Source organism: Cygnus olor, chromosome 9 (genome assembly GCF_009769625.2).
Source record: "Cygnus olor isolate bCygOlo1 chromosome 9, bCygOlo1.pri.v2, whole genome shotgun sequence".
Taxonomy (NCBI): Eukaryota; Metazoa; Chordata; class Aves; order Anseriformes; family Anatidae; genus Cygnus; species Cygnus olor.
The window spans coordinates 12,383,732-12,408,156 of NC_049177.1; the positions used below are offsets into that span (position 1 = coordinate 12,383,732).

The 24,425-nt window shown below is 40.4% G+C and overlaps 1 protein-coding gene and 1 long non-coding RNA gene across 4 annotated transcripts in view; one reads left to right on the forward strand and one right to left on the reverse strand.

The window, feature by feature from the left end:
- Positions 1-24,425, reverse strand: part of ARHGEF4 (Rho guanine nucleotide exchange factor 4) — a 216,203-nt gene that overhangs the window by 171,975 nt on the left and 19,803 nt on the right. For all 3 annotated transcript variants that reach the window (XM_040567480.1, XM_040567482.1, XM_040567481.1), the window contains exon 3: positions 12,855-12,935. In XM_040567480.1, coding sequence (XP_040423414.1) covers positions 12,855-12,935 — 81 coding nt within the window. The remainder of the gene's footprint in view (positions 1-12,854; positions 12,936-24,425) is intronic.
- Positions 1,251-14,793, forward strand: LOC121074883. Its single transcript, XR_005822593.1, has 4 exons — positions 1,251-3,661; positions 4,406-4,583; positions 5,363-5,491; positions 14,408-14,793. It is a non-coding gene; the product is annotated as an uncharacterized LOC121074883 (long non-coding RNA).

The window sequence follows — 24,425 nt, forward strand, 5'->3', positions numbered from 1 at the left end:
GGGCTGCCCGGTGGTGAAGGGGCACGTGCTGTGGTGCCAGGGCCAGAGGGGAGTGGGAGGAGGAGCAAGAGGTGCTCCTTGCACCTCAGCAGGTTCCCCTACAGCCTCTGGGGAGTGCGTGTAGAGCAGGTTTACCCTTAGGGGACAACAGGCCATGAGAAGGACCCGTGCTGGAGCAGGGGAAGGTGTGAGGAGAGAGGAGCAGCAGGGGGGCTGTTATGGACTGACCACAGCCCCTATTCCCCACTGCCCTGCACCTCTGGGGGTGAGGAAAGAAGTAGAGGTGAAAGAATGAAGGAGTAAAAGTGAACCTTGGGATAAAAGGGGACTTGTGCAGAGGAGGTCTCTCAGTTTGTGTTTCTCACCACCCAACTCCATTTTAACTGGTGATAAGTTAACTTTCCTGAAGTTGAGTCTGTTTTGCCCATGGTGGTAATTTTTAAGTGCCTTTATCTCAACCCAGGAGCTTTTTCATCATTTTATTTCTCCCCTGTCCTGCTGAGGATGAGGAGTGAGAGAGAAGCTCGGTGGGTGTCTGGCACTGCAACAACAGGCAGACCTAGCATAACCAAGAGAACCTGCAGCCTGAATTAATCTGTGTTAGGATATGTACAAATGACTAAAAGGTCTCCCTTCCCCCTTTATTCTACATCTAATGAACAAAGTTACTAATGACAGTAACTTTGATTTGTAAATGTATAAAAAAAACTTTGCCTAAAATTGTGCATTTTCTAGAACATCAGCCTACTGCCAGTACACTGTTTTTCTGTAGCTAACCTTTCACGGTTCCTCACTCCCCACCTCTCCCCCTATCCCCCTGCTTAAAAGCAAACCATGGGTTCCCAGGAGTTCACTATTACAGAGTCCATTCGCTATTATGGAGTCTATTTTCAGAGTGAGGAGTTTGTCCCTTGACATAAGCTTTGCTTGCAAAATCACAGTGATTATTTTTTAGTGTATGATCCTGATGTTTCGTTTGGTCAATGGGGATGTATTCTTGCAAGCACAGGCATATAGCTGTTAATCCCCAAGTGTCCATTGCCAGTCACTGTTGCTTATAGTTAAGATAGTGTATCTTAGTGATATGCTACCTAAATCTGCATGCCTTTCCTGCTTTTTAAAGAACAGCAGCTGAAAACTGTCACAGAATCACAGAACAAAAAAAAATCCATTTTGCCATTTACTACCACAGACAAAGATTACTGTTCAAACTGTCACTGAAACAAAACAAAAAAAAACAAAACAAAACAAAACAAAACAAAACAAAAAAGAAAGACATGGACCCAAACATAGAGACACTGCTTCCAGCAGATCAGGCAGTATGGGGTGCCTTAACCACAGACATCTGTCTAATGTTAGGTACCAAAACCCTGTGGAGCATTGAGACTGGAATTCTCTAAAGACAGGCAAGTGACACTGAAACTCCACTACTGTACTGGTAGAACACTTTTCTTCACATTATTTCAAATATTTGACTACTTCATTTACCTTTCACTAGGGTTAGTTTAACATAGATGGATATTATGTAAATTCTATCATGTTGGCTTCCAAAACAACGGAATGTTAAAAAATATGCTGATAGTCATTCCAGCTTAATAGCTGCAAGGGTCAAACACAAGAAGTCTTATGTGCATACTGCATAGCATAAAGTGAGGATGGGGACTGGACCTGTCTTCTTGCCTTTTCTGAGAGCATCATTTGCTCCAAGGAGCAACTTCTGTATTTTGAGGAAGCGGACTGTAGTTCAGGATGGTGATTAGTTACACAATAACAATTTTTGCTATATGTTGCCTTCCCCTTAGAATACAAAGTTTAGAGATGTTAATGTTCTCATGCCAGTAAAGACAAATATCCTCTATTAAAAAGGACATTTAATATGGCTTAGTGAAATCATCACTCTTATCCCCAGACTCATATTTTGAAATGCTGCAGTTGGAAACAACAAGCTCGAGCAATGAAGACTTCATCTGTCACGTTGACCTGGGCGGTAAGGGACATACTGCAGGCAGCCATCACTAACTGCCTGAGCAAGATGACTTATGCGACCAAACAGGTCTTCTAATTTCTGAATGATCATGTCAGACACTTTCATCTACCGTGTAATTACTTATTTGCCCTTAGGCAGTTCATTTGGTTCCCATTATCATAAAACTATACCTCTTGATGCAGCCTAACATGTTGGTTCAAGTACTCTTCGAATCCTCCTGAATTTCCCTCCTGTAATGTAATGTAAGTTTTCTGTCTTCATAGAAGGTAAGAGATTCTGGACTTATAATGAGAAACTGCACTTTAGGGAGCTGAGATGGTTATTTCTGTGCTTTACCACAGCCTCAGCTCTCAGCTCGGTAAACATTTGGACTGCTAAACCAGAAATCTCCATGTATCAACACTGGCCACCATCACCCAAGAAAATCCCATTGCTGACACACATCAGCAAACAGCAACTAAGTTAGAACTTCTCAGGCTATAGTTTATATGACAGGGCAGATGAAGAGCTTGTTTTAATTATAAGCTTCTACGGAAAAATAATAAAATCTGAGTAGCAACAGCCACGTATCTAACCCTAAAAGGAAGCTACAAATGTGTTCAGTAAAGGCACCCAGCACTGATTTGTCTCACCACATGCACTCGGAGTTGCTGGTGATGCCACAGGCGGAAGGAATGTCACTGCTGTCACCACATGCTCAGTCCCATAGGCAGATGAAGGTAGTTTTGCTCCAGTTTGACACCTCTATTCAAGATTGTGCCCAGATTGTGAAAAACAGCAGACTTGCTATGAATCTTACAAAGTCAATTTAGAGCTTGTTAGGTCTCCAAGATACTCTTCTAAACTAGAAGCATAGGTAATTTGGAATTAGATGCCTGGTAACTTAGTCCAATAGGGAGCTATTGGTATGGTTTTAGACAACTCTTTCAAAGTTATAACCATTATCTCAGACTCAAGTTTGCTGTTAATACCTCCTCTACATGGCTGGAAACATTACAGTGGTGCAAATGAGAATCCAGTCCATCATTCTTAATGTACGCTACACTGGACATAAAATCCATTTTCCTACCTTTGCATCAGCCCCAGATACACGGAAACTGCTGGCACCCACAGTAGGGTGAGATGCAGTGATACCAGATGAAGAGCTAATGCTGTAGTGCCAAGCCATTAGGAACCCAGACATAAAGAGACATAAACCAGCACTATGTACTCGCAGTCTGATGAGAGACTGAAAATGAAAACAGCCAATATCAAGACTATTAAAAGACTGTTTTCAGGTTAGAGTCCTTGTCTAGTATGCAATCCCACTCTAAAGGCCTGACTCTACTGGAATCAAGAAAAAACAGGCCTTTGGGGAGATCTGATAAGAAATGGAATAAGACAATACTTTTTAATTAGTTGATAGATGCTGGTTAGGACTATGATACTATTTCAAGGGCTTGTGGCATTCAGATTTCTAATCTAGTAAGTTTATTGTGTGTGGCAGAGGCAGAGTACCTTATGGAGAAGTTTGTCTGGAGCAGAAGCTCTGAAAATGATTCCAGAAACTGACAGTGCACACACAGCAGAGAGATTTCCATAAACTACTGTGTCCCTCTCTGGTGAGATCCCACAGCCGATCACTGGGGAGTGAGAAAGTTAAGAGCTTTCTTCCCAAGCAGGTGACATCACAAGGTTAGTTATCTGAGATGGGGCTAGTTCTTCAGTCAAGAACTACATCAAAACCAAGGAAAACAAAGTACTTGTACTCATTGTACAATTATTCCTTTGATTAGCGTAAAAATGTTGTTCTTGTTAACCAATGTGTCTTCAACCAAGGTGTTAGCATTGTATGCTTTCACTTGTAGCAGAAATAATTAGATTGTGTATACATAGACAATGGCTACACAATACACAATAGATTGTACAGTCGCAGACAAAGTATGCTGTTATTGTCCTATATTGCTGCACTTTACCATGACGAATATTAAATGCAGGTCAAGCCTTCAAGCCTGTAAGCACACAGTCCAAAGTACTGCGTACAGAGGCATAAGAAACATTTTTTTTCTGCATTTTGAATATAAAATTAAGACTAATTTGTGTTCCCTATTCCTGTTTTGTTAGTGTGGTAGCACTTCCAGGAAATCATGCCATACTTTTTCTATACTATCTTCAATATCCATTTATTGTGTCTGCCCTCCTGCACATGCTTCTCCTGCAGTATTATATCATGTACATGATTTCCTGGTTTTTCTGTTTTTCACTTCTCTGTGTTAGATTTGGCTCATTTGAGTAGGATTTTTTTTCACATATATCTTTGAATTCTTGCCTTGCATTCCTTTTGTGCTATGGGAGAGAACTCAACAGTTTGTTCTCCTGAAAGAGAATCCAAGTGGTATGTGTTCAAGTACCCTGCTTTTATTTTCCACCTTTCTACAGAACTGGCCAGACACCTAAGAACTGTGCACATCCCACCAAACTTGCTGGTTTGCACTGGGACTTAGTCACCACTGGAAACCCCATGTGTTGCTCTGCCTTTACCAACAGCTTTTTCTGGAAACTCCCCATACACAAATGGTCCAACAGAGATGAGAAAGAATCAAATTAAAATAAGAAGGTATGCATCTGTTTCCTAGCAAGGCACAGCACTTGACAGGAGTTAAAGACACACAGTTACTAGCATTAATTCCTCTTGGCAACTTACTAGTAGCTGTTAGGCATGTTGTGACCTTGTTCTTGAGTCATAATACAGATGGCAAATAGTAACACCTCAATGGGCAGGTGTCAAAAGCCTCCAGAATCACTTTAACTTAAATATTTTGGAATCCTGAATTAGTCACGCAGGAGAACAGTCTCAAGCAAGCCTCATTAGTTGCTTGCACAACTGCAATGCACCTGGTTCACTGCAAATGACTGAGAAAGGAGAAAGGAAGATGAGAACTGGAACAGAAGCTGCTGCAGACTGGAACTGCCATGTGCAGGGAGAAGGGAAGTTGAAGTTCATAGACTACCAGCCTAGCTTGCTCCTGTTGCCATCATTTCTTCAGTTCTGCATTCAAGATCAAAGAAAAAATTTGTGAAACAAAAATAAAGCTCTGTTAGTGATTGCATTAACTCAGTTACAGCTGCAGAACTGATACTGCAGTAGACCATCTGTTGGGATCTCTTTCTCAGGCAACGAAACCTATTCATCTTTGAGCTGTTCCACATCACTGTCACACATTTAATATGTGATCCAAGAAATAACTGTGTGTATTAACTCTGCTGCTGGTATTAATTAAATTCATGTCTAAGAATTCAACCTTTTCCAATGATCAGTACCACAAGACTTGTAATACATTTCTTGATAGCGGACACAACTGGTATTGAAGGTACATTTTACATGCCGATTTTCAGCTTGCTGTGTCCTAAACCATTTGTGTATCCACTGGAGTGATATGGCTGGGGACTGCAGAAGTTCCTGTTGAACTTGGAGTGCTGTCAAGCAGTGTTAGCATGGAATGAAAAGAGACTATTTGTAACCATGTAAGTACTACTACTCTTTCATCCCACCAGGAATTTTTCTCTTTCTCTACTTCCTCTCTATGACGTATCCAAGTTGGATGAATCTTGGAAAACCGGGCATATTTGTTAAAAAGATACCAAATCAAATACTTAGACCTCTACTCAACCTTTATAATACTGGCCTGCTTCACATGCCAGTAGAGTTGAACTAATTATGAGGCTATATCGATGCTGTAATAATAATAAAGATAAGACTACATGCATTTCAGCACAACCTGTAGCAGTCTACTGGGGAACTCAGGATGATATCAGGCAGCTGCACTTTCATGGCTATTATTTTAGTTACTCAAGGTCTGCTATAGCTGCAATGCATACAGGTCCTTAGAATAATGTCCACGAAATGCACAGCTTGGGGATATTGGTATGGTTCTAGTTTTCAAGAAAAGCCAGGTCATGTACAAATCAAAACAAGCTGAGAGTTATTGTGGCAGCTAGACCTATGGAAACAGCAAAGACATACACATTTGCTAACTTCTACCCAAAGACTATTAGTCTGGTCCCAGTAATATAAGAAGTGAAATACAGTTTTGTTCTAGTTATCTTTCTAATTCTAACATTTGGCCTTTCTCCGCTCTGGACAACAGTAAGGAGCAGAAACGCTTTCCAAAGTGAAAACTAAAGTTCTTAGCACAATCCCATTCTATTGGCTAGGACTTTAAGAACTGTAAATCTTGCCAAGTTCTGTCATTCTTCACATTTCTTCGTACCTTAGAAGGGTTCAATGTGTGCTGCTTTCCAGAGATGGCAAGTCACAGATAGCCATTCCCCCTCATTCAGGCTATGCTCTCTGATAGCATGCAAGGTTTTATCAGGAGTCCCAGCGAGTTCAACAAAGGCCTGCTTCCCACCCGCTGCTAGATCCAAGAATGAATATGGAGAGATGTGCACTGACCATGTAATGTTTCCAGGTGCATTATGAACTGTAAGCTCACAAATGCATCTCTGCACATTTATGGACTGAACTTGGACAAGCAGAGTCACTTGAAAACAGATACATTCATTGCTGCTCAGATTTCAGAGTGGCATCATCACAGTGACAAAACTATCACACAATCCTAAATTGCTAATCTGCACACTGAGTATGTAGTTGCCCCAGAACATCTGTCACACAATGTCTTTATATACTCAGCTTTTGCAGTTCAGGAATTTTGTTAGTGTTGCCTTCTGTTATCATCCCTTGCATTTCACTCAGATTGTAAGTTGTCATTGTATTCTTAAGTCTGCCCGCTGAGGTCCAACAGATATTTGCACTTGTTAAATGCCAAGCACAAAATGACATTCGTGACCTGCATCTGGCATTCGCTGCCCTTCCAGTTATTCCCATTGTTGAGTGTTATGTGGATTATTTCCCATTTGGTAAGGTATTGTTAGGTTTGGATGAACAGAACAGGGATGCCTATGATGTAGCACTCCCTGTCTATTCACAGTAAGATCTCTTCTTACATGCATCTGACATATTTGGGATAGCAACTTTTCACATTCATCGTGGGTCAAGTTCTACCTCTCAGACACTGGCCAAATACCCAGGCTTCTCACATTGATTTTAAGAGAAGGATAAAATCCTGCCAAAGGGAGTACAACTGCCAGGAAAGAAAATATTCACTGATAGATGCATACAGATACAAACCTGGCTAATTACGATTTTAACCTCCCCTCCAAAACTTGAAAGCTTTTAAAGCTTTCCTCACCACTTTGAACAGAGACAATTCTTACACCTAGAGAGCCAGAAACATTGGTTCATCCTTCTGGATACTACATAATTCCAACTGTTTGCTCACACTTTAATGGCAAGACAGAATTAGACATGATTCACGTTCACTATTATGTTCTGTTGCCACCACATTGAATAACCTCATCAGAAAAGCCCAAACGCCAACATGTCGCTGCTTTGAGCCAGCTGACCTGATGTTAAGCTTCTCTTTGGTACAATTCGAAGACTAAGGACAGCAAAGGAAAGTTACTAGATCCCAATAAAAGAATGGAATGAAGATAGGTCAGATCCAGTCCTACCAGCTGAAACACTTTACCAGCCTTGCTTCCCCATGTCACCATTCCTCACAACTACAGTAAACATCCAGTTTTTGCAAAAGAAAAGCAACCAGTCAAGCCAGCTCACTTTAATCGCACCAAGGTCCTTCAACAAAATGCAGCCAGTGGTATGCTTACCAAGAGGTGCCATAATTTAATGGCATAAATGGCATAATTTAATGGCATAATTTTAATAAAAACAACAAGGAGGAATTGAGGAGGGATTCAAGTAACTACCATATCTGCTCTTTGAGGTAAACAGTTCTACAATAAAGGTGGATTCCAGCACAGAAGGAGAGGGAAAAAAAAAAAAAAACAGAAAAAAAAAAAACACAATGCAACTTGTGTTTGAAGACCTCAGGAATAACGCAGGGAAAAGGTTTGTAACAATAAAGACAAAAAAAAATTGTTTTCCAATAAAACCCTTCATTTTTCAGCTTCCCAAAAGAACTGCAATAATTACATTGTAATTCTTAGACCTTCTTAGAGCAAGTTTCCATGACAAGAAATGGAAAATCTGAGAAAAGCTGACAGTGAGATAAAAGTAAAATAGTTACTTGTCTCTAGAGAGGAAAACTGGATCTGGATGATCTAAGCAATGGAGAAAGTCAAAGATGCAGAGCATTATACACTTGAATGAACTAACAAGTGCCAGGGTACTTTGTGAGTACAGCACAAAGAACCCAGACATAAATGCCAGTAAAAATACTGTGTGATGAGGCCCTCAAGCTAAACATCCCAAACAGAAATTTGTTAGGAAAAAAAAAAAAAAAAAAAGCTGAAGATCTGGCAAATCCATAATCTAAAATGAGCCAAGTTTAGAAGATTTGTTGAATTTTTGCCAAACACTGCTATTGAATGTTTTAGATCCCTTCGAGAGTTCAAGGCATAAGAAAAAGAAATTCAAGCACATTATTCCCTGAAGAATAGTTTTAAAATATTTTTATAGTAACTGGACAAGTCTTACACAGTGTGTGTATAAGACAATGTCTATATTTTGGCTTGCATTTGCCTGTGCACTAACATAGTGCCATGGACCTGCAAGCTCCAGTCTGCACACACCCACTGCCTGCTGTGACCATTACTTCTGCTTGTGTTGACTGCACCAGGTCTATCTTGCAAGAGAATCACGCAAAAATCTCTTTCCAGTCAGCTTTCCAAAGGAGGAAAGATGAAGATGAGAAAATGCCGACCCAAAAGTTGCAGTTCAAGCAAGAAATTGAAATGTTTCAAGCTAGGAAGAAGTCACTGCATCCCAATCTTAATGTTCTTCTGTATGCCTGGCATTAGTAATTTGACTGAAAGCCAGCTTTATTGTCTCTGATTTTGCAGTAAATCAGGGCAGCACACAAACCATTCTTATGAGTCATTCAAGGTTAGCTAGTTTAATGGGCTCTCTTTGGTTCTCCACAAACTGTTTCTTTCCTACAAAGTATGATATAGTCTAATAAAGGTTCTCAGAAAACACACATGCTTGCAGAAAATACCAAATCAGAAGACCTGGTTTGCTCAGGCTCTCAGCTATATACCAAACCACAATGGAAACAGCACTCCCTCTGACTTACAGGATATGTCATTCCTTATGCCCTTTCAGTCCTTGCTGTTTAATCACTGAGCTTCAAATCACATGTACTAAAGCTCAGGTGAGTCACCAACAACAAGAAAAACAAGATTAAGCCTGTCATATCCCATCTGCCCCATGCACACAAAACCAGTTGCACAGCTCCAGGACAGTGAAACCCATAGACTGTCATGGAAAGAAGCCAAGTTCCTTTTTGCCATATTCTCCATTTGTCCTCTTTAATGCAAATCTTATGTTAACAGTATTTCCTCACTTTTTTCTTACCTATGCTATGTGCTGTTTGTTAGGAAAATCTCACCCCAACAATCTTTTCTACAAATTGAAGTTCACTAGAGTTTATGCTTCTGCAGACAGTGTTGATACATCAGGAAAGCAGCATGCTGCTTCATGTCTTGACAATACTATGCCAACTATTAAAGTATTATTTTATTAAAGTTGAACTTAAAAGTTCTTCTACCAACCATTGTGCTGAACTACTGTACGGTAAAAAATAAAGTCTTTCATATAATTGACCTCACTCACTGAGGATTAAATGAATTCTAGATAAATCCATTTCAACTGAAAAACTGATTCTGGTTGCAAATTGACCAAGGTCATACACCTAGAAAAACAGCGGTGTTACCTAACTGTCATTAAATTAACTACCTTCCAATCATATAATGCTCGGATACCTTCCTCAACTAAACAAATCCATTTTAGCTGTGGACAACTTTTTCCTCGTTCTAAATCTGCTAACTTGTTTGGAAACTTCAAACAACTACATCTCCACTTAGATGATATCTCTAAGTAAGTAACTCAATACACCTATTTTCTAATGCAGGCAATGTTAGAGCAGCAGTAAAGCTGTCTGTATTACACATTTCTATACCACAGCATAGCTTTTTCTAAGCTTTTTATTTTCCTAACTGTAGTTCAAACCACAGAGAAGACTGATTTGCCTCCATTTAAACTCTGTGCTAGCCTTATCTCAAGTAAGAGAACTTGTGCTTCTACTTCCAGGGATCCCAGGTTTTGTAATTAATATCCACTTGAACAAAACCAGTAAGAAAATGAGGATTGAAAAACAATATAACTTCCTCCATGACCTCTTCTGTATCACGTGAGCCTATGTGGTACATCTCATCCTTGTCAGCAGCTATTTCCTGAAGCCCATGCCTCCTGTTTCCAGCAAATCAATGAAGGGGATATAAGGCTATCTTTTATGGTTTCAGCAAACAAAATGTTGTATGCTTCCACTGATAATAAGCATTACCCCAGGAAAATTTGCTTGCTTAGAGAGCCCTAAATATAAATGAAGGCATAGTTTCTATATAAATCCTAATTTTGGTAAACCATAAATATCCAGGGTAGGTTTGAGTTAATATCTAATGTCTTTTTGTGAGGAGAGGAATCTGTAGAGACTAAAAGTATCAGCCAAAATTTTCAAACACAAATACTAAGTACAGGCTATACCAAGAGGCTGAACATTTCAGCTGTCACTTCACAGTTTGTCTGTAGTACCCTATTTTCAAACAGGGGACAGAACTCATAAAATGTTTAGAATTTAAACATGATGTACAGCTCTTATCAGAAACACTGCATTCTTTGGATATCAGAAGTATCAAACATTCCCTTGAGCTCAAAGGATTCTCAATACTGTTTGCAAGACCTGAACTTGCTTTTAAGTCAGTCACCTTTCTGAACCGGTAAAGGAAGTGAGCTGCAGCTGTTCAGCTGTTGTGAACACTGTGGTCCACATCTTCCCAAACAGTTGCTATACTTTTCCAATAGGCTCCCATGTTAAAAGCAAACAGAGAAGACTTCATTATATGAAAAACATCACATTTTCAAGACTGTCCATAAGCAGACAACTCACTTTCAGCTGGAAGCCTTCTATAACTGGTTTCACATACACACAAGCTTGTTTTACTACTTAATTTTCTAGGGAGCAAGCAGAAACATTTAATATCCAGGATGTCTGAAGAATGGTATTCTCTCAGACAGGAACTCCATGAAACCAGTTTTACCATTCTGTCTTTTCAAAGGCAAGCATGTACAGGGTGTTGTCTGATGTTTGTCTTAGAAGAACAGGGAAGGGGATAGATTTATGTATCTGTAGCATGAAATTCCAGGGATTGGAATGGCAGAATATTTCACACATATTAAACTGCCAGAGAAAATTGCATGCTGTTTAAATTTCACTCAAATTAAGAGACTGCATTTTAATCACTTTACATAGGTACCTGCTAGAAAAGGCCATAAGCTGCAAACAAGCCACAGATAGCAGTGACTTGCAAACTTTCCTCTTAATGTTACTTGGAATTAAGCAGCTAGGTTTATTGTTCATTTTTAAATGTGTTCTAAATTGGGCTTCTCCTCAACTTACATCTCCTCTCAAGACTGCCACACAGAACCACACAAGCACACAGAGCAATTTCCCTTACATAATGAGGCAATTTTAGTTACAGAGGAAATGTGCAACAGCGTGATGTGTGAACTGCTCCACGTACCAGCTTGGGAAGGAAGGGAACCTCCCAGAAAGGAATTTCACTGGCCAGATGCTTTCACAGTCTCACTTGCAACACCACTTTTATTGCCTTTTTTTTTTCTATAAAGTTCACTTATTTTAAATTAGAAGAACAATACATTAAGATGTTCTTGTAAATCACTTTTATAGCTAGGAAGCCTGGCTCAAGTTTATATGAAATGCTTTTCGCAGCAGATAGACAAAAGCCAGATTAGAGGAAGCAGAAAAGATGCACATATGGAAACTGAGGTAGTTTAAGACTTTGGGAAGAATGCAGATGTAATAAATAAGAAACAGAGAAGATGCAAGATGGTAGACTCTATAATAAGCTTTTGAGTAGAGGAACTGTGCAAAATGACTGAGCAGACACAAGCTGTATTGCAGCTATTCCACCTCCCTCCCACCTCCACCCCCAAGGTCCTAACCACTGAAGAGTAATGTTCTCTTGTGATCTTTCTCATCTCAGTTGATCCTTTATTACAACATGTAGAGTAGAACAGTTTCAATGGGAAGGCACAAGAACATTCCTACCAGCTGTTCAACACATGGTTGAGCTATGAGGGGTGAGAGTATTCTTCCAAAGAGTGAGAAAAAGGGGTTTTAGCACTCACAGGAAGGAAATAAATAAAAGGCCAGCATCTGTGTCCTGACTGAGTATTCCAACTACTGAACTACTGCAGAAAGGTGAAACCAACATCAGTTGCCTTTCACTGTATCCAGAGCCCACACCCATAAATATATTGACCAGATAAAGAACCTCAGGTGAGACGAACAGAGGAAATTACTTGCTTTCAAGTTCCACTATATACTGAGGAACTGGGGAACTTACTGAGTTCTCCCACCTGTACAGTAACTGAGCAGAATTTCTGAGGAAAGGGTTCAGGGGTTGAGATAAGGACAGGGAGATCACTTGTCACATGTCCCCCTTTTCCTTTGAGGAGGAGGAGTGAGTGAGCAGCTGTGGTAGAGTTTAGCTGCCCTGCAGGGTAAGACCACCACAAGACTGTGTTGAAATAGATGTGTGTTGTTTTTCTGCACATTTTCTTGTAATGCTCAAAAATCCCCCCCCATAAAGGAAGCTGGATTTTGTTTTAACCTGGTAGAACAGAGTTCATTAGTTCCAGTCCCTGTAGATAAAAGGATCTCTCTGACTGTACCATGAATGAGAAAGCATGTTCCCAGTTCAAATACATGAAGGGACTCTGCACCTGGATGTGGAGCTGTCTCGTCTCAGAAGTACTCTCTTCTGCTTCTCCAGCAGTCCTTATTACAGCACTTCCATGACACTCCTATGCAGAGATGTTAGGAAGGAAGAAGAAGAAAGTCAATTGGCATTTCAGCTTTAGGAAACAAAGAGCTATCAGTACAGTTGCTTTTCAATTCACCTGCCCACAAAAAAAAACCAAAACAACAACAAAAAAACTTTCTCAAGTTAAGTAAAAATTACATATATGAAATAGGGTTAAAGGAAGATCACTCTGGTTGCAAGATCGAGCTTTCGAACATTAAGAATTACCAGAATTAAGATTACCCATGTGACCCTAAAGCAGTTCTCTTAAGTATTACAGTACAGTCTTTAATTATGTAACTTAAAGGGTTTTCCACAAGTTCCAAGCTGCATTCAACAAAGGAACGGATAAATCTCACTTAGTATTCAGGCACTTAGCTTTATCATCATTGTTCAGTGTACAAAGTAGATGGAAGAACTGTTAGGCACCAAAATGTCTCCATAGCCTTGTGTGTTATGGAAAACTGAAGGCATGCTGGCAGGAAAGAGAAGCACAGACCTTGCTCCCATGCCAGCAGCCAGCCATTGCATAAATTGTGGCTTCTTTAGGGCACCACTAAGGGTTTCCAGAAAGACAGAGGTTTCTGCTGTTTATAGATCTGGTGACTGAGAGGAACTCACTTCTGTACTAGTGCAGGCATTCTCCTGCATGCCTTAGAGCATGCAGTCCTTCTCTTATTTTATCCCCCTACTCTTTTCATAACCCATCTGTCCTCAGCCTGTAGACACAAGTGAAGGATCAAGGGTATGTAAATGTGAAGTTCCCAGTCAAACCCTGAAAAGAAGGTAACAAGTGGCAGAATGCCTTTAGCTCCAAGAGAACATCCCCCATTCAGATTGATGCAGTCTTAATTAAAACTTTGGAAATAACTATAAGCATTCAGCTTTGACATTAGTGGCATCTCTGGAGGGAGAGAAAGAGATAATAAGTAATGTTTTGCTATTTATTGTGGGAGATGAATACAGCAGGTGGCTTCATCTGGCTGAAGGAGAAAGTCTGAATGTCTGGTCTATCATGAAAAATGACTTCTGTGAGCATCTGATGAGGTTGAAAGTCATAGATTTGTGTTCTCATCCCCCAGGCTTGCATTGTGGAGATGTCTCACTTGGTTTGCTTATGCAATATGACTGTTTACAACATTAAACAGGAAAACATTAAATTAAAATTTCGATTGCAAGCATCATCAAGCTCCAGTTCCCCTGAAATCCCATTTATTTCCACAGGAAACATTACTGTTAGTGCCTTAGAGACCTCACTGACTTTGGCTGAATTCAGCCTCAGCACAAGTTAGAGGAGCGAATCTCTCTCCCCAGAGCACCTAACAGTATACATAAGAGAAAGTGAAAGAAACTATGAAAGAGAGAAAAGACAAAAAGCAAGAAACACAACTAGACTGAGGTTAGTCACTATGTGATGGTTGGAGCTGCTACTTCTCTCTGTTTAAAAACACTGAACTCTTATCTCTGTCGTAGGTGATTATCTGAAACTTGTAATAAAAACACATCACAACAGGGAGTATGAGATACACTAGCGCAGATAGATCCCACGTCTGGGAACTGATTTCCTACTACACCTTCTTTTATCATGAGGAAAGCCAGGATAAGTACTTAGCACAAGTATTTTTTCTTCATTCCCTATATTCATGTACTACTACAGTAGGGAGCAGATGTCACTTATTTTTACTTGTGATCCTACACTAGTTTTCACCATAGGCTCTATGTCTAGACGCCGAAGTGGCTCCATACCATTCACAAAGGGAGGAGATGCAGTGCTGACCATTCTGTAAATAGCTGCTACCTTCCTCTGCTCATCCCACCTTAGGCTACAAAAAATGTGCGAGATCTGCAAAGAATGGAACTCAGGGATACTCTCATTGCAAATTCATATTTCTGATGCATTAGTGGATTTTTAAAGCTTAGTCTTTTGATAACTCAGGAATATCATTAACTAATTGGACTGTGTAAGCATGAGGATGGATCTTGTGGGGAATTGGGAAGGAACACTGCCCTCACTTTATTGTGGGAAGCATTCCATAAGCCATTGGAGATGTCTAAAGGGGCTTGCATCTGGTTAGGGAGGATATTAAAACCAGAAGAATTGGCATCAAATTATGTGCTGTCTCATCTTGAGCCAGGCCAGGCCATCATACTCCTTTTGCCAGCTGCCCTCTGGTGGAAGGAGGTTCTGCAGAACAGCCAAACGGGAAACTCTCGTGCTGTGCAGAGGCCAGGTGAAGGCCACAGGTGGGTTCCACATTTCTGCCTTACTTCACTGGAAAGCCAGGCTTTGGTTACAGATGCGCCACTTGTGAGTAAGCCAGGAGGGACTGAACTAGAAGGAACTGACCCTGAGCAGGTATCCCTGGCCCAGAGGCAGGAGAGCTTTGCCAGGCTGAGGCTGAGTGGTAGAGGACAGCCCTGTAGCATAATACCTCTATATGTGGTCGCCCAGTTTCTGAAAAGTGGGTAGACAGCACTCGCTGCATTTGTGTCCAGGTCTTCTAAAACTCTGAGCAGAAGCAATGCTTGCAAAGCTTTAAAGCAAGGTCTCCATGTTAATCAGAAAGGGGCACTCTAGTTGCAATTATTGAACTGTAAGAGCTTTGATTTCTTCTTACTGCCTTCTCTTTTGAGTCTGGCTGTATGCTGGTACTATTTCATCTTCAGAGAGACCAATTTTTAGCTGTCCTGTAGTGTTTGTAGTACTTACTGTATTAACTCATCTTGCCAGCAGAAGGATATCTGGATGATATTCCATCTCAAAAGCATGTGAACATCATCAGATAATTTGAAAATATTTTTGTAATTGAGGTAGTCAGATAGAGTGCCCTTAAAGCTAAATGAGCACCTTTGATCCTGATCCTGAAGCATTGTCCAGGAGTTGCAGTTCCCTAGATGTCACACTTCTAACCCCTCTTTGTATAAGAAATACAAGATAATAAATGTTTTCATAACTTGGTATTGTAAGATATTTCAGTCCAAACTGTACAACCTCAACTTGTTTCCCTGAAGAACCTACGCAAAAAATATTGACTCACATAAAGAAAATGAAGGACAACATAAGTATTTAGGGACCTGAGTATTAGACGATATAATAATGATCACACAGACCTAAATATCTATACTGAATACAGTGTCTGTGATTTTTTTTCCCATGTCAGGACTGAGTTCATAGAATTCCTAAGTGTAACAATTTAATTTTTTTAAATATCCAAGAATTAAAACCTGGAAATATTCCAAGGCAAAAAGTAGCCAGTAACATAGTCTAGACATGGTGGGAAACTTAATTTTCAACAGAATACAGTTCTTCTGTTGAAGCATATTTGGAAGTGTGAGAAAAGTTCAGTATGATTTAAAATACGCCTACTGAGAATAACTCTGAACTACAACTGACAAAAAGGAAAACAGTGAGAAAAAATAAATACTTCACTAGGGCAGAGTAAGTCAGAGGCTTACATAAGAGCCAGAGAACCTGGGGAAAGAGGACATCTTTTATTACACAGGTAATAAAAAGTGCGAAAGAGAAAGCTGAATCATTATTAGATGGAAACTGATGAAATTAACAACTGTGAAATGGCAGAGACTGAAGGCCTTGTTTCAACAAGAAGTAATCATGATTATGAAGATAAAACAGTCTTCTGAGTAGCTATTTATAAAGAACTGATACAGAAATTGGAAGAAACTTGGCTATCAATTTGTCGGCTTAATTTCATTTATCCCTGAGTGTTAGAAGACAAAAAGATAATTTCAATGTAGTCACAAACATTTTTGAAAAGACATGGGAAAGTCCAGACAACTAAGAGAGCCTACACTATATTGAATACATAGGCCTGACATTCATCTTAAGTAGAGTAATAAATAAGGAGAAAGGAAATGTCTGAAGCAGAGAACCACAAGCAAAGCATGCTTACAAAGAACACAATTTATTAGGCAAGGACAATGAGGATATTCACACGATTGAAAAATTAACATGTGAAAAGGAAAGGCATTTGTAGTGTAAGTATTTCTATGCTACTTAATATATGAATTCTTGAAACCTACCATTACCAATCAAAGTTGGATCTGATGCACAAATATGTGAGATCAAAACACAATAAAATAAGGTTTGTGATACAGACTAAATTTTAAGGAGATATCTTGAAAAGACTTCACTTACATCAAAATCTCTTCTGTATATTCCATCCTTTAAATTATGATTATAAGATAAGACTCCAATTGATTAAAAAACAATAGCAAAACACAGAGAATAAGTTTTAATATATTTTATGCCACTCATGAATTCAGTTAAATGGTTGAACACTAATTATCATCCTAGGGACTTAGGTTATCATTCACTGTTAACTTGGAAAATACATGACATTTTCAAATGTAGACAGGCTTTGGGTGAAAGAATGCCACTATATTAGTCAAAATTCTGTATATTCTTCTAGTGAAGATACGGGGATGACTTGTCTAGTTATATTGCAAGCATTAGCTGTAAATACAGCTGGGTCTGCCTAGTTGGAAATTCTGTGACATGGAGGTCATGGAAGAATCTACTTGCGCACTACCACATCAACTAGCATGTGGGTCTGCAAGGAGAACTCTGCTGGGGGACAGTAGAGCAGGCAGGAGGTAACTTAGGGCTGGGGAACTGAGCTTTCTCCTATTGAACCGGTGGAAACTGGAACCCAAAGAGACTATGAACTATCTTCAGGAAGACTGTCTTCTTGGTAATGCATTTGCAGCATCTATATGGCAGAGATACTTAACAGGTCATTTCATCATGCAAACTCTTTTGTTATCCTGGCTCTGATACATGGCTCTGTATTTTAACAATTTCTTTCATCCCCTAATCGTCACACTGTATCTTGAAAGTACATATCTTTCTTTCCATGTCTTCCATTTTATCACTATCTTGGAACTCCTTTTCTGCTTTCTAGACTGTGCTTGAGGGCTGGAACACAGCTGAAACTGATATTCTGTGTTATGAACCTTGCAATTCACACTAATTTCAGTAGTCATATTTAACTGGTGAATTAAATATTCCTGTTAGTCTCATGTGTGGAAAAAATGGCACTATCTACACCTATTGTTTATTGAGGTGCTATCTCCAGGTATAGCTTGCAAGAGAAAAACATTTTTTTCCTTTAGTGATAGAAAGGTTTCCATGCTAGTTATGTGAGTTTATAAGTTCATATACCAACTTGACAATAACAGAGTTCTCACTTCTTTCACAGGATCCCTCACAACTGTATATTGATTACCAGCCTAGGTTTTTGATCAGGATCTGCCAGCAAAGGTGAGGTCTTGGCAGAGCTTTTCCAGTTGCAGAGCAAGGAGCTGGGGGTTGGGATAGGGGACAAACAGCTGCCAAGTATGACAAAAAATTGTTTTCTGAGATGCTGAAAGTCTCAGAACTTCATGTTTCCAAGGGAACACCATGACACTGAGAATGATTAGAGAGCTACTATTATTTCAATTACAAATCAGACTCTGGCTACTGCCTAAATAGCACTAGTAAACCAGCAAAACGAAACTGTTCATATAAAGTGCTTGGAGCTCTTCAAGGATGAAGAAAAAACGATGAGTCTGAATAAGACTGGATGTCTTCAAAGACCTGAAACTACAGAGTTGAAGATTAGCTGCCATTTTGTGCAAATTTCAGTGAGTCTTAATGCTGGGCTTACAGAGAAAGGCTTCTGAGAAAACCCTCCGGTAGAACAACAAATTTGTTCCAAAAATTACTCATGAGAGGAAAATCATTTTTGCAGAAAAGTCCTACAAGCAACGATGGAAGTCAGCAGGGAACAAAGGCCTCTCTCATGTATTTATAACAAGAGATTCTTATGCTTTTATTGTCCCTAAATCAAAATCTGCTTTGACCAGATAGCGCATTTGACATTTCCACGTGGGATAAGAATTATTTTTCAATTTTATTTCTAAAACTTTAGAATCAAGCAGGCTTTAACTTTAGATCAAGCCTCTTACCTAAAAATACCTTATTCTAGTCTGAATTGATGTGAAAGATGTTCTTTAACTGCATAGCAAAATCCATTGAGAAGAGAAAAATTACATAAGATTTTTTTTTAAAAGGTACTAGATAACATATAAACACAGGAAGTTCAGCAAAGATTTCATGGAGTCTACATTACTACAAGTATGCAAATCCCAATTTGATGTTATTCTGTGGTTTTGCCACATATTTTTGAGTGAAAACTTATCTTACAAAGGGGGTACAACTAAATAATTAAACTAGTTTTGAAAGTCACTCATCTAAACAATGTTTGACTGGCAAAATTATATTTAATGATATTCTAAATGCTAGAAAGATCTAGGATATTTAAATACATACATATTGCATCCCTAGGCACCTTAGAAGAGTTACCAAAAAAAAAAACAAAAAACAAGGAAGAAGGGGGCAGCAGAAAATACTCTGGGCAAGCATTACACATGCATCTACCTATATTTAGGTGCCAATCAGTTTCCCAGCAGAAAACCTGACTTCTCCTATATGGGATGTATGGTGTCACACTAGGAGGCGTACCAAAGAAGACCCGAGGTGTCTATACAATGCTTTGCAGGTGGGTGGAAAACTCCTGCACACCACCAGCTGCACAGCTGTGCTGCCCTGGCCACTTGGCGCGGTGCTGTGCCCAGCCCTAGGAACCAGCTGCCCTGCGAAGGCACCCTCTGAGGCTGTAGCAACAATCCTAGCATCATTAAGGTTGGAGAAGACCTCCAAGATCGTCTAGTCCAACCATCAGATCTTACAGCGTGCCCAGCACAGGAGGCTCACTGCACTCGCAGCCTCCAGGCAGCCCACAGATACAGCCTCGCTGCGCTCCACGCAACCCAGAAGGAGGCACACGCCTACTGCGAGGATTACGATAAATTGTGAGCTCACACAGCTTCCTTCATGTGGTGTGGGAATGAATGTAAATTAGCCCTTTCATTCCAAATGTTTCCATACTGACCTCTGTTTCCCCACTGACACAGAGGAAGGTTTGGTTAAATTCAGAAGTTCCTGTCTATGCCAAGAACCAACTACAGATAAACAGCGAGACGATCATTCCCATGGGGTCTCCATCCATCACCTCTCAACTTAATGGTAACACAGCGCAGCAAAAACATATAAATCTGATGCTGATGCCTCTGCTAAATAGTCACAGCAATGAGCACTGATTCATGTGCAGACTCTCCCACGTGAGAGCATGTGTCAGGACTCCATAATTAGGCATTTTTTACGAACGCTTGCTCCTCTCAGACACTGCCTCTTCCCATATATTAAGCATGAATAACCAAAGAACACGGCTGGAAATTTAGACTCTCTGGTTCATGTGCAGCTGCACTGACTTACATTTTTAGTATGCATCGATTCCCCTCGGTCACTACAGTCCGTTACAGCCCCCCACCGGGGTCCAGCAGTGCTTTTCAGCTGACCTCAGGTGGTTCTGATGGGCCTTCACTGCACCGTGTATCTCCTCTGTGGCCTGATTTGGGGTAATCATGATTCTGACTGCACGTTTAAGAAGAATAGTGTGACAGACAGTTGGATAGTTGCCAAGAGCATCGAATTTGTGAAGCAATGAGCAAAACAAATCCACATACACATTCATAGGAGTGGATTGTTTAACTGGTGCAATGTAACTGTGGCTTTGGAGCTTCAGTAAGAGAGATTTATTACTGAGACAAAAGAATACTGTTTAATATCACAGACTGGTCTGCAACACTATTTCTTCATGATCTAAGTTGTATTTAAATATTTTTTCATGTAGAATGGACTTCTAGTAAATTACTGTGATTAAACAAGCAAACAAACACCTTTGGTAACTTATCTTTAGATCTCTTGAGATTTAAAACAAACATGGAAGTTTATTAGGGAAGAAGTAAATCCTACACTTGCCTGCCATGTCTTCTACCTGACTGGAGGTGGAATGAGGATGTTCACACGTGGTTTTGCCAAGAGCTTTACAACTACTTTATGATTGAATGGCTTATATGGCTTTTATTATTTCAATTCTTTTGTTGGTGTTATATGGAAATGTTTCAAACAAGCTGTCCCCAGTCATTGACACAACAGTTTTCAAGTCTATATGAATAATTTTAACATATCAACATATAGTAAGCAAAATTCCTGCTATGTAAAGGGTTTAGACCACAAACTCAGCAACAATACTGAGAAAGGAAAGCAGATTTTTCAACAAATTTGTGGCAGAACCAAAGGGTAGGACTCAGTTTCCCTTCAGTCTTTTGGAGCACTAAAAATCCTGGCTTGAAATCTGAGCAATAAAATGGATTCAAGTCCCACACTCACAGCATCACCACAATGAGCCCTTCATTAGCTAGCACTTCCCGGCAGACTATTAAAGGGGACACAGGTTTACCACACAGCTAATCCTTGATAATGAAAGGTTTCCAACAAAGCTCTCTTTCCAGGGAGTCTGGGCACTTTCACATTAGCAAGAAGTGAATAGACGAAGTGGTTCAGGAAACTTGCCAAACAGTAGCTCATGCACTGAAAACAAAGACCTGCAGTCTTCAGGGAGCTAAAGAAAAAAAAACAGCGGTGTTTTGAGTTGTTTCTTGTCATCATAGTTACCTTCTTCTCCACTTTCTTTCGTATTATTTCATGAATAGTCTTCGAACTATAAAGTGTATACACACTTGTCGCTCAAATTTCACTTGTACATATAAATCAGTTTCTGCGCTGCCTTTCCTCTTTCCGAATGTGAGACAGAGGTTTCCTCTCTTTGCTCCAGGCCTCTTCTGGACACATGCCACTTTTCTTACTATCAGTCCCTAAGCAACAGTAACACCATTGACTGGTACCCATTCATTTCCTCAGTGTTTTGTTTTTCTTTGGCATTTAACAGGCTGACAATTGGATCTTTTCCTTTTGGGGCCTATTTTAAGAAGGCTTTATTTAATTAATCAGATGCAATTAAACATTTAAGATCCAAGATAAGTATTTTTCCTTTAGATTTGTAAAGGAAATCAATGCACGTTCTTTGGATTTAGGTAAAGAATGTCAGGATTAACATCAAAACATAACAAATAAGGCTTATGGAAACATCTTTCTTTTTGACAGAAGGACATGGTGAAACAAATTCAGGGTGGCTGAAAAACCAATTCACAAGGAAGGGAGGAGCTGTAGGGTGGACAGGCTTGCATACATGAACACAAGGTGTATGTAAACCCAGTGCACAACAGAGCTCTGGGAGGGACTGTGTCGCCCTTATTGCCCTTCCCTCTGACTTGAAAAGGAAGCAGGAGGAAAGCACAGCATTTGTATATATTTTATCTGCTCATAAAAGAGAGCAACACACTCCAGCATGCACAAAGCAGTTCTGTCCCTTCCTGCCTTGTCCATCCACCCCTTTATTTGTTCACTCTGCTGGAAGATGACTGTGGACTTCACTGGGAGAATCTGACTGTTTTGCGTCTATGAGAGGGCAGAGAGAGGGAGCTTGTAAGAGGAAGACAACTGGTATAATGCAGCACTGAAAGCCCTTGAGACAGAGCAAGGCTGACACCTGATGGTTCAAGTCTGAGGACGATTATGCTACTGAGCACGTTGCTTTGTAGGCAGAAAACTGCGTGTCCTCCGGCAAGCTCCGGAAGGAGCTTTTATGTGGACGCCCCTTCAGTTCTGGTTGGCCAGGACACCTGCAGAATCAGCCCGATCCCCGAGCCAGCTCACGAAGCCGCTGGCCCTGCAGCAGAACGGGAGGACGGTTTGCTCTGCACCGAGCCGGCTGGATCCCGGCGGCCGCCAGGGGGCAAGCTGCCTCCAGCCCCGCGGATCCTCTTCCAACTGCGGCCTGCTTCCCAGTTTCTTCTAACACAGCTTATAGCAAATGCATCTTTGCACTGACCTGGGGTAAGGGAGAGGCAGTAATAAGCTGGTGCTGGCTAGGAAGAACTGAAAGATGAGCCAGACATGAAGAGTCTCTCCAAACCAGGCTCCTCGAGTGACCCTATTTCAATCCACGCAGTCCATTACCTGGGGGACAAAATGAGTTTCAAACCTCATTTTAAATATTTCTAAACTAAGTCACCAAGACTCGCAGGTAAAGGGTAACAATAAGATCTGCTCTAAGCCTTATGTACTGAAGGTCTGTGACCTCTCTGCGAGGCCCAAGAAGTTTTTGTGCTGAGCCACAACCCACAGCATGGTGGTGCTGGTGGTGACATGAGGCTTTGCCAGGAAGCTGGAAGAGCCAGCTTGGGGGTGATGATCACTTGTGACAGTCTGCTTTTGTGGTAGTCTGCAGACCTCTGGGCTGAATCTGACCCATCACTTTGCTGAATATTGCCCAGCATGTGAAGTTGAACATTTGCTGTGTCAGGGTCCCCTCCTCCGATGTTCCATAGAACCATGGAATCATTTAGGCTGGAAAAGAGCTTCAAGATCATCAAGTGCATCCATCATGTCCAACATGCCACATCCACACATCCCTTAAATACCTGTAGGGATGAAGATTCCTCCACTTCCCTAGGCACCCCATTACAATGCTTGAGACATCTTGCTCACATCCTATCACAGGGAGTTGTAGAGAGCAGTAAGGTCTCTCCTCGGCCTCTTCTCCCACTAAACAGCCCCAGTTCCCTCAGCCACTCCTCAGAAGTCTTGTTTTCTAGTCCCTTCACCAGCTTCACTGCTGTTCTCTATACACGCTCAAGCAACTTGTTATTCTTCTTGTAGTGAGGTGCCCAAAACTTAACACAATAATTCAGGGTGTGGTCTGTCCAGTTTTCCTACATCTGACTGAATCACATGAATTTAATCCCCCAGAACATTCCTACCGTGCTCTATTGTTGCCCTCTCTCCCATAAATCTGAAACAAGATGGTTATGCTGTGAAATTGCTCCCCAGCCACTGTCACAAAACATTACTCTCAAAGCAAATTTCAGCGCAAGAACAGAGACTCCTTCTGTCAGTCAATTTACTACATCTTAAAATTTTTTAATTTGCAGACCTGAAAGGTAAAACAAGCAAAAAGTAGCTTTGGTTTACTTGCTGAGAGGTCATAATCAGCTTCCAATAACTTGTCACAATAAACAAACTGAACCAAAGAAATTAGATCATTTACTCTTTTGGACTAAACAAATAGATAATCCTCCAGTGAACAAATCCTGCATTTGGCAGGCTAGCACAGAGCATTCTTCAGTTTTGACAGATATTGTAGATAATGGTCTCTTTTTTGTTCAGCTGCACTATCCAAACGTTGAAAGAATCTTTACACATTATATTCTGTTACTGAAAGATAAAAGCTAAACTGTAACTGAGGCTTTGCATCAGTGCAGGATCTCTGTCCTCTGCTAAACAACAGCTTGTTCTCCCCAAGGCAGAACTGATGAAGCCTGCTTTCCTACAGATTTTTGTCCCCTAATACACCTTCCATTCACCACATTAGCTATGTTCCCCTCTATACTCCTTACACATTGGCCTGCCAATACATAAGTGCTTAACCACTATGGTTAAGGATAACAAAAAATGTTTTTAAAG